This window comes from Geospiza fortis, unplaced genomic scaffold (genome assembly GCF_000277835.1).
Source record: "Geospiza fortis unplaced genomic scaffold, GeoFor_1.0 scaffold186, whole genome shotgun sequence".
Taxonomy (NCBI): Eukaryota; Metazoa; Chordata; class Aves; order Passeriformes; family Thraupidae; genus Geospiza; species Geospiza fortis.
Window position 1 is genome coordinate 3,827,983 of NW_005054331.1, and position 14,146 is coordinate 3,842,128.

General features: G+C 36.4%; 1 protein-coding gene across 1 annotated transcript in view; it reads right to left on the minus strand.

The window, feature by feature from the left end:
• Positions 1-431: 431 nt before the first annotated feature.
• NR2C1 (nuclear receptor subfamily 2 group C member 1) overlaps positions 432-14,146 on the minus strand; it is a 46,889-nt gene continuing 33,174 nt past the window's right edge. Inside the window, exons 12-17 of the mRNA XM_005421601.2 lie at positions 11,585-11,747; positions 10,089-10,210; positions 6,944-7,083; positions 5,311-5,448; positions 1,513-1,618; positions 432-988 (exon numbers count right to left, since the gene is read on the minus strand). Of these exons, the coding sequence (XP_005421658.1) occupies positions 814-988; positions 1,513-1,618; positions 5,311-5,448; positions 6,944-7,083; positions 10,089-10,210; positions 11,585-11,747 (844 nt within the window). The 3' untranslated portion in view covers positions 432-813. The remainder of the gene's footprint in view (positions 989-1,512; positions 1,619-5,310; positions 5,449-6,943; positions 7,084-10,088; positions 10,211-11,584; positions 11,748-14,146) is intronic.

Here is a 14,146-nt window from a genome sequence, read left to right on the forward strand (position 1 = left end):
AGGGAGGGGTAGTGTGAAAAAGCTCTGAGACCAGAAAAAGCAGGAGTATGCTGTCTTTGAATGCCTGCAGTATACACTTCTCTGTTAGTTTTTCATAGTATAAAACAGCTGATGTCTACTGCGTTATTGTTAGAATACAGTATTCTGTTGCATCTGCAAAACAGTCACTACTGACTCTTTGCTGCTTCTCTTTTGATCAGCTGCATCAATGTTAACATCCGAATATTTTTAAATGTGAACGTCTTCTATTTCCCTGCACTTGTGGTATGTTATCCAGTGTTTAATTCAGCAGCAAACAAATCACTCTTCAAAACAGCCAAAACTAAGCTGGGTCTTGTCTGCATGGAAACTGGCCTTTTCAGGATGTTTGATTATGTATTTTCCATTTGATACGTGAAAAAGAACTAGCAGCAAAACACTGAAAACAAAGCTCAGAGAGGAAAGTTAATTTATTTGTCTAAAACATCAAACTAAGTTGAGATACCTTAGTTCAATCAAAGCTTCTTCAGTTTCCTCATAAGCCTGAACTTCATAAACAAATAATCCAAGTCCGTCTACCTACAAAAATAGGATGGACAATTCTTGACCTTCTTCAGATATCAAGTTAATTTACAAGTCCTTGAAGACAGATGAAGAACAGGAAGGGATCCTATATCCTAATACACTCCACCATGTTTCCCAAGTGTACTGGAAAGGAGGAATATGAGCCTTCTTTGGAAAGGTGCACTGGAAGGCTTATGACCATCTCTTGGAGACAGGGTATGCATTTACATCACCATGATTGCCATGGTACAGAATCCTGGACTGCTCCTTTTACACACCATGACCTATGATCTGAGAGTTGTAGTCTGCTGTCTCCATTCTCAGAATGTATGGGATGATGCTGTCAATCTGAACATTGCCAATCAGTCCTGCAAAGAACAGCTCTTCAGTGATGGCAGCACTCATCAGCCTGAGAGCAGGCAATCGCAGAAGCAGTCTAGATAGCCTGGAAAATAAATTTGGTGAAAAGTGTTACTCAGCAAATCACAGATTTTGGTGTTGTTCTCCATGATATTATTAGCAAAAGAAGAGAAAAAAAATGCCAAGGGACACTACTGGTCAAAGTTTGCTATATCTAGTTCATGAAAGACTTAAATATTTAAATCAGTATGGCATTAAATTTATGTTGAGTCATGTCTTAAACAGTACAGAAAATGTGCAAATGCCTGTCAACTATGTGTACTATGTATGTTTGGATTTAAGACTAAATGAGGAAATATTCCAAATACATGCAATTCAAATTGAATGCAATAACATTTATTTTGGATATTTAATTTTGGAAAGTAATAACGAGATGAAAAATACTACACATAATATGTTTGACCACATGCATAATATTTGAAGTGCTCTAAAAGTAATTCCTTAATTTTAATGAGGTAAGAAGAAAATGTATATATCTATTACATGAAAAACTGTACAAATCAGTGACTGAAAAGAGAATCAATCAAGTAAGCATCTAAGTTTACAGACCTGTAGGTATCGTCCGGATACGCCTTTGTTACATAGTCTTGGAACTCCATGTAAGCTTTTTCTTGAAATTTCTCAATCTGTACCACATTTTCTAGACCTGGGTGATCTGAAAAAAAAAAAACCTCTTCTTTGTTATACTCGTTCTACAGAAGATGAACATCCATACCAACTATCCAGTAGCCAACATACTGAAAGAATTATGAGGTAGCTGCAGCAACTTCAGTTTTAGTTGTGGACACTACTTTACCTCCTTATATTTCTTTTTCTTTACATTTATATTTTACTTAACTTTCCATAAATGAGATCAGACATTTTAAAGGGTTCAAATATATTCAGTGCTTGCAATGTTTATGTCAATCTTGATGATACAATTCTGTTCTCTGTGCAGCAGTAAAACAGCATTGTTTCAACACACTGACACTTCCTGGAACATTGGATGCACAAGTAATATTTAGGTGAAATATGAAGTATAAAATTAAGATCAGTGGAAGAAGCAGAATAAAAAGCTGTGAACTGTTTCCTACTACAGGTACAAAACACACTGAATCACAGAATATGCTGAGTTAGAAGGGACCCATCAGTATCATTGAATCCAACTCCTGGGGCTGCACAGGACACCCTAAGAATCACCATGTGCTTGGGAGCATTGTTCAAATGCTTTGTTTGAATTCAGATAGAACAGTCTGCTACATACAAGCCTTTCTCAACTATTTGGTGCAAAAATTTCTAATGTGCTAATCATAATTTTTAGCAGTGATTTGAACTTACTCAAAATGTAAGTGTTGCTAAAATGAAAGGACACCAACTTAACTGCCAAGCCACTCTCAGAAATTATTATGCAGTAATTCTGAACCCTCTACATGGTCTGTAATTTTATTATCCATCTATCTGAATGTAAAAATTTCACTGTCATACTAGCATGACAAATCATGTAGTGAAGAGTTAGAGTTGATGTGCAAAATGCATCACTTCGTGCTGCTGCTTTTAGAGGCATGTCAGGAACACAGCAAGAAGTCAACTTCTGGAAAGAGTACTTTGAAGACCACTGCTTGTACACTTGCAGCCATTTAGAAAGATGGCACACCCTTTACACTGATCTCTTTGCCCAAGGCTGTCTTGTGGCAATCAAACAGCTGGCTTGGCACAGCTGAATTACCAGGGCCTACTAAAGCAGAGGTTCTTACCTTAGGGCTCTGCTGCATGCACAGCCCAGCCCCATCCTGCAGCACAGCAGTAAAATCCCTGCAATTAGAATTTCTGGCCTGTGAGTCATTGCCAGGACATCCCTCCTGTTCAAGGTACCAAACATGACTTTCATGTGTATGAAGATTTTGTTATATGGCTCAAGGATCAAGAGTCCTGACAACACACTGCCATTACAGCAACTACTCATTAGTAATGTGAATTTGAAAACATCAGCTAAAGAAAATTTCTCTCAATCATGTGACTGGACTAGAGTATTTTCCAAGGTATTTTTCCTTCCACCTTATGTGTTGTCAAATGTAATTGGAAGGAGACAAATTTCAGACTAAACAAATAGGTAAATACTACTTTGCAAGTGCAAAGTTCCTCAAGAAGTATTTTTTGGTGTCTAATGGGATTGTTTTTCCTACACAGGCCAGAGCATTCTATCAGAAATCCTAATGACATAATTCTAAAGAAATGGACTTGAGGCATTCTCCCATAATTTTGTTTCTTTCGTGAAGTAACCTCTACCAGTTCTTTGTATAGGAATGCCATGCAAATGATTATTTTGGGGTAAGAACACTTGCAGGAGAACTCTATCTCCTGCAAGTACTATTTATTAAAATTAAACCAGCAAACACCCTCCAACCATCCACTTAGAAAAAGTCTCTTCTGTAATAAAGGTGTATTTGCAACTGTTCAATCCTCAGCAGAAAGGGAAAACTGCAAAAATTCTCAAGCATGCTTAACATTGTGTTTAAACTTAGTGGGTTTAATGGTGAGCCCTGCTTATCAGGAAACTGAAACTCTTGTAGTGATACAGTGAACTGTACAAGCAAACACACAGAACCATGCAAGACTCTCCTGGTCATAAGGACTGACAGCAGGATTATGTCTTCGAGTAAAACACGCAGGATCTGATTTTCCTTAATGATCCACAATAGAAAAATATCACAATAGGAATGCCTCTGGAAATTTATCATCTTTTCTGAAGGGTTCTGACTCTACTTATATCACCTTTTATTTGCATGAATGTCTGTCATCTCAGAAGTCTTCCATTACTGCAATATATATATATATATATATATATATTGCAGTAATGGAAGACTTCTGAGATGACAGACATTCATGCAAATAAAAGGTGATATAAGTAGAGTCAGAACCCTTCAGAAAAGATGATAAATTTCCAGAGGCATTCCTATTGTGATATTTGCTGATGCTGCCACTTTTACTGGTAGTACTAGATATAGAAAAGATCATGCAAATCTGAGGGAAACTGCAAAGCAAGAACCTCACAATATATGAATTCTATATATTAGAAAACCTGCTTAAAATTTACATTTTGCAAGTGTCCAAGTTCTAAAAGATTTTCTCACCTCAACTAATTTTTCTATGTAAGGGTGAACTGCAACTGAATGCAAAAAGAAAGTTCCTCTTGGATCTAATAAGCCTACAGAACTGACAAGAACCAAATACCCAGATCTCCTCCATGTCCTACACTACTGACAGGGGTCATTAAGATTCTGTGAGCATTTTACCATCCACTCCAATCTTTTCTACAGGACATCAGCATCTACAAAAGGCACAGCAACAACATTAAGGAAGCTGCTGGTGTTTTTAACATGTTCTAATGTGAAATGGAGTAACTGAAGACACTTTCTAAATGTGAGAGTGAAAAACTCGTGGAGACAGAGGAAGTACTTGAGATTTGCACATTCTTCTTTCATCAAAAGACTTGATTTGGCTTTGTATTAAATCCCAATTCTGAATGATGAATCTAAGGCCTGCAGGATGCTGATACAATACCTAAACGCCTTTGTGAAAAGTTAATTCTGCAACTTCCAAGCAAGAAAATTAATTTTGTATCTTTCTACATCCAGGCATAAGGGATACACAATGTAATTACTCAGTAAGTATCTACATAACCAGAGGACTCTTTCCTCCCTACTGTAAACTAATCACCCAGAAGGGAAATAAAGTTCTATTACCTTTACTGTCTAATGCATGTCTAGTAATGCTCCTGAGAGTACATTAAGCAAATACTGCTTAGAAGACAGAAATAACAACATAAGTGAATGTTTGTGGTGCTCATTCGCCAGAAATGCTTATGCATTGTCTGTGTGGAGGACATGTGATGTTTCTGTAATTCTGAATGTGAGAAATGATGCCCAGATAGACTGAAGTTGGGATTTTAATATATGAAAAACTATCTGATCTGGATGTGCAAGAGCAACACTTCAGAAAATTAAACTGCAGGTCCTCAGAAAATGTACCCCAGAAAGGAGGCACAGAATTAAAAGCAATAAATAAATAAATGAAAAGAAAAAAAACCCCTAAACAACCAAAATCCCAAACCCAAACCAACAAAAAGTGTAAGTGGCAGAACCACGAATAAAAATCTACAAATAAAAAGAATCAACGTCTCCCCCTGCAAAAAAAGTCCCCAAAGCAAGATTCAGTTGTTTACACTACAAGATTAACCCTCCTCTTCCTACAGTCCTCACAAACCTTCCAAGATTCCTCAACAAATGAGACAGTAACTGCATATAATGAAACAGGTATGCAGAAATAAATAGCACAGATTAAAATGTTACATTTGGAATAATTACATACCAGGACTGAAGAGGACAATTGCTTTCAAATATGCATATTCGTACCCATCTAGACACAGTTTAACCATGCTGTTACAAAATTCTTGCAATTTGAAGACATGCTCCATTACCAGTCTTCCTCTGTCTGTTGGCAGCTTATCTAAATCAAGACACACGTAAGAAAAATTCCCAAGTTAACACACATGCAGAAATGTGGAGTTTTAAAAATAATTTTTTATTAGATTCAAACAATGGGAAATCTATACCATGTATAAATTCCTATTAGGTCTGAATAATCTTGACACCAGCAATTACAGAGTATTAATTCTTTTTTTTCTACCTCTTCCAATTAGGCTCTTCCTGCTAATGCTTCCAGTTATCAGGCATGGACTAGAGCTTGAAATGATCAAGGAAGGAAGAGACTATTTATAAGTAAAGCATACACTGCTAGTGCTGACCTGTGCTCTGTGCCTAAGGATCAGGTGCCACTGGTAGGACAGTGTCCAGGTTTGTGGGTGGTTTAGTCAGAGACCGTGCCACTGCTGGGAAAGGAGAACTATTCACCTCCCCTGATTTACACTGAGGGGAATGTGGCTGGTGCAGAGCTGTTCCCCTTGAGTCAGCAATAGCAAAGCAGCCTGAAAACTCCATTCCCTGCATAACCCATCAAAGTAGAGACTCTAGACTCTACAATCTTGGTATCTCTTGGAGATACTGCAGCTGGTTGACTGCACAACTGGTTCTTGCAGTCAATCTGGATTCCCAGTTTAAATGGTAGAAATATGTATTTTTAATAACGATAAAAACATGACTAGTTACTACAATACCCTTTCTGGTAAACATATTTAAATATTACATAGACTAAAATTTCCAGATTCCATTTTTATCTGCTAGAGACAATCACAGATCTGTTAGTATCTTTAGCTGATCCAGTATATCTCGCGATTTGATCCGTTTGTTTTAAGCTATTGTTTTTTACAGGAGGATCTTGTGGATGTTTTTAAATCACAAAAACCCCTTGGAAATAATTCTTTAATTATCTTTTCATAAAAGAGGCCAATTGATATGTCTTTCATTTAAATGAAAAATATGCCAAAGATGCAGGACATAGGATTAGCAAGGAACAAAGTGTACTTAGTGGAGATCTGTTGAAGACTTCCACGTAGACTAAAACTAATACATGGAAGTCAACAAGCCAAGTTATCTAAAGGAACTGTATCACCAAGTTGGCATTTAGCTGCTTTGTGTCACAGCTATGAAGAACAAGGACATTCTTTACTTTGTATCCTTCATACAGAGGAATCATATTCACAGTACTCCTGTGTTCTTAACACTGATGCTGCCCAAAATATTCCTAATTTGGGCTGATGATATTAACAGCAGAACACTATTAGACAATACAACAAACAAAAATTAAAAAAAAAAATATTTGGAGTTAAATATTATCATAGCTGAGTTTTGCAAAATTGCTAAAAAATTCTATCTTGGGGACTGTAGTTGCTAGTTTCATTTTGTTTCAATACTAATATGAACCTCTTTAAACAGTAAATTTACAATAACAATTGAAGAATAAATAGTGAGCTTCTGTGCACTTCAAAACTTAAAAAATATCAAGTAATTTCCCAAGTCTGGCATGTGCACAGTATACACCTTACCTTGTTGTAAACTGCCTTGAAGGTGATTAACAAAAGCAGCTAAGATCGTCGCCACATTCATAACTTGTGAGCATTGTGCTAGACCAAGCGTAAAAAGTTCATTCCAGCAGGCTTTTACTAATGATATGCTGTTATCCTGTCTATTAAAAAGCACAAAAATTTAACAAAACCAGCCATTTGCATTCACACATTTTTTTTAAATCTGAAGAACACTTCATAAAACATTAATCTAATTCAATCATTACAACCAACAACAAAATGAAGTTCTGCATAATTTTTTCTTTGCATGCTAGAATTAAAATACTTTGTTTAAAGTGAATTTTGTAAAGCAATATATTTTTGTTTAAATGACCTAAAAGGAGACAGATTTCTATTACAAAAGCAAGCTGAAGTTACAGTAAATAACAACTGTCACAGTTTACTCCATCATACTAGTTTTCTTAGGATTTGGGACAACATTTGTATGCATGGACAAAAAAAGATTGCACTGTTCTTGTACTGTGGATGTAGAACAGACTCACGGGTTTTGTTTTTTTTCTTTCACTTGAAAACTGACAGGTTGCTATAATTTTTTAATTAAAGATAGAGATGAAATGGAACATGTGTGATCAAGCTTCTGAGCTTCCTGACTGCTACTGTCTGCATCCCTTTCAAATTTGGAATAAAGTTCGAAATACAGACTTCAAAGTATAAATACCAGTCATAAGGATTTATTTGCTGCAGCTTAAAATAAAATATATCAATTCATATTCAGCCACTTTCATATTAGTAACCTAACTTTTAGTTATGCCAAGCAGCTCTAACTCACAGAGCTTAGCAAGAGCTCAGTACCTTAGAAAGCAAATCCCACCAGAGAGGAGTCAAATTCAGGTACAACGTTTCAGTTTTAGCCAGTGAATACAAATAATGGAAATTTAAAAGAAGTACAAGATCTATCAAAGAAGAAAAGCATATTACAGCTAGGATTTCAACTACAAAAATACAGTGGAATGGATTTTTGATGAATGCAGATATAATCTTCAGGAACAGTTCTGATGATTTAGTGCAATACTAAGATGCCAAATGATTGGTGAACACAGACTTGTCCTTCACTGGATTACAAAGAGCTTACTGAGAGCAATATTTCCATTCTGATCAAGTTCTTGTTATGGTAGACATGATACTATACATGCAGCTTCTGCATGTATTTGTCACATCTTTGTTCATCTCCTTTACCATAATCAGAGGGACTGTGCTGAGCACCATTGAAAACAGGGTATACTGGCTACTCCTCTGATATGTGTGTGCAGATAAACATATCATCTACAGCATCTTTATGGCTGATCAGGGCTACACCAGAACCAGTTCTTAAGATTGCTTAAGCAGCCTCACAAAACTAAGAGGCTGTAACCAGCTTGGTGAAGGTTTCAGTAGGAAACTCTTGAGAACAAAGATGCCCATGCAGAAAGATGAGCTAATCAATATCTGGCATCATTAACTACACCATTAGGTCAAAGGCAACTATCCTGCTGTGACTAAAGGAGAATGTTTCCTCCTCAGGCAACAATCTCGGTACAATTATCCATCTTCCTGACAAAACCATTAGTCATAATGCTCTGTGAATTTCTCTTCAGTTCAAAAGTGAAATGAATCACTCTTCTGAAAGCCAAAATTATAGGATATAATGTACTCCAACTATAAAGGGTGCATTAATTTCAAATAAATCTCCACTTGAAAATAGTTTGCATTTTAGGCACTTCAAAGAAAAATTGAATTTATTTATATACGGTTGCCCATGATCTTGACTGGGTCTATAAATGCTACTACAGGTGAATATTAACACTATTACAGCAGCTTATTCCTCCACATTTTTTAAACAGAAAAATATATTGTGAAATAACAGATAAAAAGAGCAGGTGCAGATTTTTCTTGCTAAATCTTTTTGGAGAGAGAGGTCTTCTGTACTACATTTTATTTTTAAGAAGCAATTTCCATTTTTTGTTAGAATACCAATTTGTGCTAATTTGCAGTTGTGTCTCTGTAACAAAAACCTTTTGACATAATGTACTATGTCTATTTGCTGTGCATTTTGTAATTCTGCAGGTCAACAATTTCTACCAGAATAACACATTCTATTTACCTATTTTTTACCCCACTATTCTTTAACTCTATACAATGTTCCTTTGTCCTACTCCAACACAAAGGCCTAATTACACACAATACAGTATCTTTCCTTAAAAAGTGTAGAATAATTTGGCGGAAGATCTGAGTAAACAGAAATGGTAATCACAGATCATCCTGCTTTTGACAGGCTTTCCTAGGAAAGGGGACAATCCCCCATTTTAAAAAAGGAATTGTCTTTCCTGCCACAGTCACGGGCTATTTTGATATTGAATTAAACAGAAACACTGAGAACAAACTATCATGATTTATTCACCATTTCTGTCAGAGCTGATACAATATCTCTATTTGTTTGATGTATCTTCATAAAATTACTTCTGAATATAGGATAAATCAGTTTTTCCCATGCAGTTTGGACATTTTTTTCATGATGATCAGCAATGGACTACAAAATTCAACTTAAGTGATACACTGAATTCTGATGGAGAAGCAGGGTACTATACAAACTGTAAAAAGAACAGTTAGAATTACCTTCGGGTTACAGGAGCCAATTATTTTTGGCAAATCTCCTGAAATTAGACGTCATTCTGAATGTCTGCTGAATCTAGCAAACCATTTTCTTCATTTAGGTTATTAAAGGCAAGATTATTACTAGTAATTCACATTATAAGGATAAAAATTTTGGGGATTCAGACAGAAGCTTTTTTTTGGTGATTGCCTGATAAGCAGCGGGATGCAGCGTAGAGCTGTAGCTATTAGAAAGCTGATAGAAATTCCTATTTTCTCAAAATATTTTAAGAAGCAGCAGTGTGAGGGCATTTGATTGTTTTAAATCTAATTTTTTCTTTCTTACAAAACCCAACCAAGTCCTGAATTTGCACTCAAACTTGGAGTAGTTTTAATTCAGAAAATTTACCTTACAATTAAGATTTATAAAAGGTTTAATTAGTAGTTTTATATTTTTACAAGTCCCTGAAGAAGACAGCAAAAATCAGAAATTCAAAAGCACATATGCACAACATAAGTGAATAAATGGAACACTTACCCCAAAGCTTGGAAAGATGGAATGGAACGTGCCCAGTGCATGGACAAGAAAAGCAACCTGGAGGCAGACTCACAGATATAGTGAACGTTAAGATAATCAGGCATAGGAGAAGGCATGGTGAGCTGTAAAAAAAAAAAAAAAAAAGAAAAGAAAAAAAAAGTAGAAAAAAAAAAGAAGAAATCAGTCTTTTGAATTCCTTGTAAGTGAAAAAATAAAATTGTTCTTTAAATAAAAAGTTATAATCCCAACAAAACTGAATTACTTCCTTTTGCATTATTACTCACACCATTACACTCTGTATGTTTAATAACTACACAGCAACAAAAAAGACAAAAAGTTTGATTCGTTCATAGAGATTCATGTCTGGGACAACTGGAAATGGAAAATCTCAAAACTCAACTTCTGAGACATTCTCAAAGAATAACAGAGAAGAATCATGGTCCTGGAACGAAGCTGCTTACATTAGAGGAGTTACAACTACTGGAGAGAGTGAGAGTGTGTCTGAGAGAGAAATTCTATTTCATAAAACTTTTTTTTTCTTTCAATCAATATTTTTACAGAGAAATACAAGAGCAATCTTTTGATGTTTGAGCAAAATACCTAATACACAGCTGCTCCCAAGTCCAAAACATATAACCAACACATATCAGAAAGGACCCTTCACAATGTTACTAAGTAAAATTAGTGATGTTACCTGCATATGTGAAGAAAGAGATTTGACCCAAAATAGCTTAGAACATGTAATTCTGTCTTCAGAAATTAATATTTTTTAATATCAGGTTCTGGCTAATGCAGTTTTAAAGAAAATGCTGACATTTGCATTAGAGATGTTCATTTGAATGATCAAAACAGATGCTTGTAAGAGGGGTAAAGTTTCACCAAATGCCTGCTACTAAGTTTTCAGATGACCCAGCTTTTTGATATATCCATGAAAAATAAGGATTTAAAGGATGAAAAGAAAAAAGATAAAAGGAATTCATGCAACCTTGTAAAATGAGAAATAAATCCAGAAAATATATGGCTAACTAACACAGCAACTGTATTTAAGTCAATTACTAGGATGCTAAAATAGGGTATCTACACAAACAAGAAAGTGACAGATACACTTAAAGGTCTCAAAATCCAGTTGCAGATTGCATCAGACGCACCCATTCAAGTGAGAATGTGGGTGCTGACTCTGCTTCATGCAACGAAATGCTAACTCTGCTTAATGCAAATGCTTTGTCTATGTAAATCCTTCTGTATGGCTTACCCAGTATTTTTAAGGTAAGTAACTATAAAATAACCAGTGCAGCTAAACCATTGTAGAGTGCAGGACTTTCTCCCAAACAAAGAATTAACCAGTGAACAAAAGCAGTTTATTAACTGGGAATTAATGCCAATACCTGAACAAATACTCCTCTAAGAAATTCAAAATAAAGCTTATTCAGATCATTATTGTACATCACTATGTCAAAACAGTTATAAACAGTCAACAGCAAGAAAGTATTCAGTACCCTGAATGCTACATGAGCATCACTGAGTAGTGGCCCCTCTATTTCCACGATGTTCATGCTTGTTTCTCCACCAAGCAGCTGTGCACTGGTGTCAATGCTTTCAGAGTTCTGGCATGCTGCACTCTCTCCTGGATTTAATGCTTTTGCAAGAGTATCAAATGCCCTGTAAGATCACAAACAAACAAAAAGAAAATTTCATTTTAGAGACAGTTTCAATTTCAGAGGAACCTGCACTGGTCTGAAACCTGTATATAGAAGTCTGCTTCAAAGAGTGAGATTTGGAAAGTTAAAGTCAGTAGCATGCTTTTCCTGACATTCCACCGAACTCTGAAACAAAAATTAGCAGCAGATCCTGTTTACACTAGTTGCCAACAAATTCACAGTTTTGACATATTGGTTGTGCTGCTGAATCACAGTTTGCTTTTCAAGATCTCTTTAGTGATGTTCACTGAGAGTGCTGGCATGAGTGTTTTGAGGACATGATCACCAGACTGCTGTTACAGTCACTTAGTGCATGCATAAATTTTACAGGCTTTATTGACATGAAGCACAAACAGAGTAAGACTATTTTTTCTTAAGTAATGAGTTGTAGTTAAGATTTTTCAACCTAATTTGAAAAGACTGCTTCAAAATATGTAAGAGAAAGCACTCCCATGCTTTCAATACAACCCTTAGTACCCTCTGCTGCACGGCAGTGACTCTTGGCTGTCACAAGCACAAATGCTGGAGGGCAGATGTCAGGACAAGCACAGAGGTATTACTCAATATTTGGCTGCTTGATAACACGTGTTGTTTTTCTGCTCATAAATACACCTGAGAACTACAACTGACACACCTTCAGTCAAAAATACAGTCTTCATCACTGCCTACAGACAGATGACATATCCTGGGAACAGCAACATTTCTATACAGTGTTGCATGAAAAAGTTATGCACCGAGGCCAGAAAACTTTGCAAAAGCTGATATATGTAGTGCTCAATTCTCAATTTATAGATGTGTTTATTACCACAGAGTCTAAAATCACTAATTTAATTCCAAAATCTGGTATAGAACTTGGCCAGCTTCTCTACCCCCACGCTCTCTAGCTACATGAATTCACTAACATGCTAAAAAAAAAATTGGAGCTGTTTAACATGACTACGCACACCCAAATGAAATATCACAGGAAAAGAGCTGCTGACACTGCCTCAAGGCTTGGGATGGTAAATGAACTCCTTTTTGGTCCTCACTAGCCTGTGTACCTTGATCTATACACACCAGGGTGACTGGGGTATAAACAAGTGGACTATACAGACATACCTGGGCCATCTTCTGTCTCTGGTATGCACAAAGTTGGCACAAAGGGAAGGCACTCATGCCTCAGCTCTAGAAACTATACTAGGGACTCCTGCTAGAAGATCTGAGTTTTAGGTCTTCCGTAATTCACTTTGCAGTCTTAGGTAGAACAGGCAAACACAGCAGCTCAGTAACACTGCTTTTAAAGAAACACCAGGATCTCTGCAGCGTCCTTCGTGTGGCAGGGACAGAAATTTAAGAGAAGAAAAAGACTTCCTCTTTCCCCAAAAGGTAAATGTCATATGCATCAGTCACTATCCTGTATTTATTCTAGCACAGGCTGAAGAGTGCTAGAAAAATAGTGTGGGCATGTACACTTGTTAACCATGCCTGCCCATAACATTTTCTTCCCAAGTCATTCTTCAATGTTGCTTTCAAAGAAATCTTCTCCCTCCTATCTCATAAATCGCCAGTAGTGAGCCAGCAGAAGTCAACAGCAGCTTTGCTTCCTCATGGCTCAGCAATGTGAGTCCTTTCCTACACAAAGCCCCAACATGAGCAAGGTCTGTAAGGTAAAACATCACGAAAAAGAGAATCTAGAACAAAGCTTGCCTGGGAGCTATGAAAATCTAGCCCACAAAGTGAGAAAACAAGGCAAAATCAACATTAAAATACATGGCATTGATATCCTTTGCTACAGATAATTTTGGTTCTCTTTTTGTCAGGCTTGGTCATCAACAGATATATAAGACTGCAGATAAACTGTAAAGAAATAATATCATGAAGCATTAGAGAACAAGGCACATAAAACTACAATATAAAAGCAATGGGTTGCTGCAAGCAATGAATAAAATACATGAAAAGCATGGATGGATGAAGTCCCTTAAACTCTTCTTCCTCAATAAACATCTGCGCCTGTTAGATCGTACTGGCATAGGGCCTGACAGGGAACTCAGTAATTTAGAGAAAATTTTTAGTTTCTCTTGGAATAACAACTCCCATTTCACAGCAATATTTAACTAGACCCTCCCCACTGTGCAGATATTAGGTAACCTACTTGACAAGAGTACATCAAGTCAGAGTTCTTTCAAGCTCTCTGGCTGAGAGAACCAGATGCCTTTTGTAGACAGACTTTTAGAACTGAACAGAAACCCTGAAGTGGGTAAAAATAAGCATCTGGAAGTCCCACCAAATGTAAGATTACTACATCTCTTTGAATAGCCATAGTACTGAATGATGGCTATCAGCACATGTAACAATACCACTTACACGACATATTCTAACATT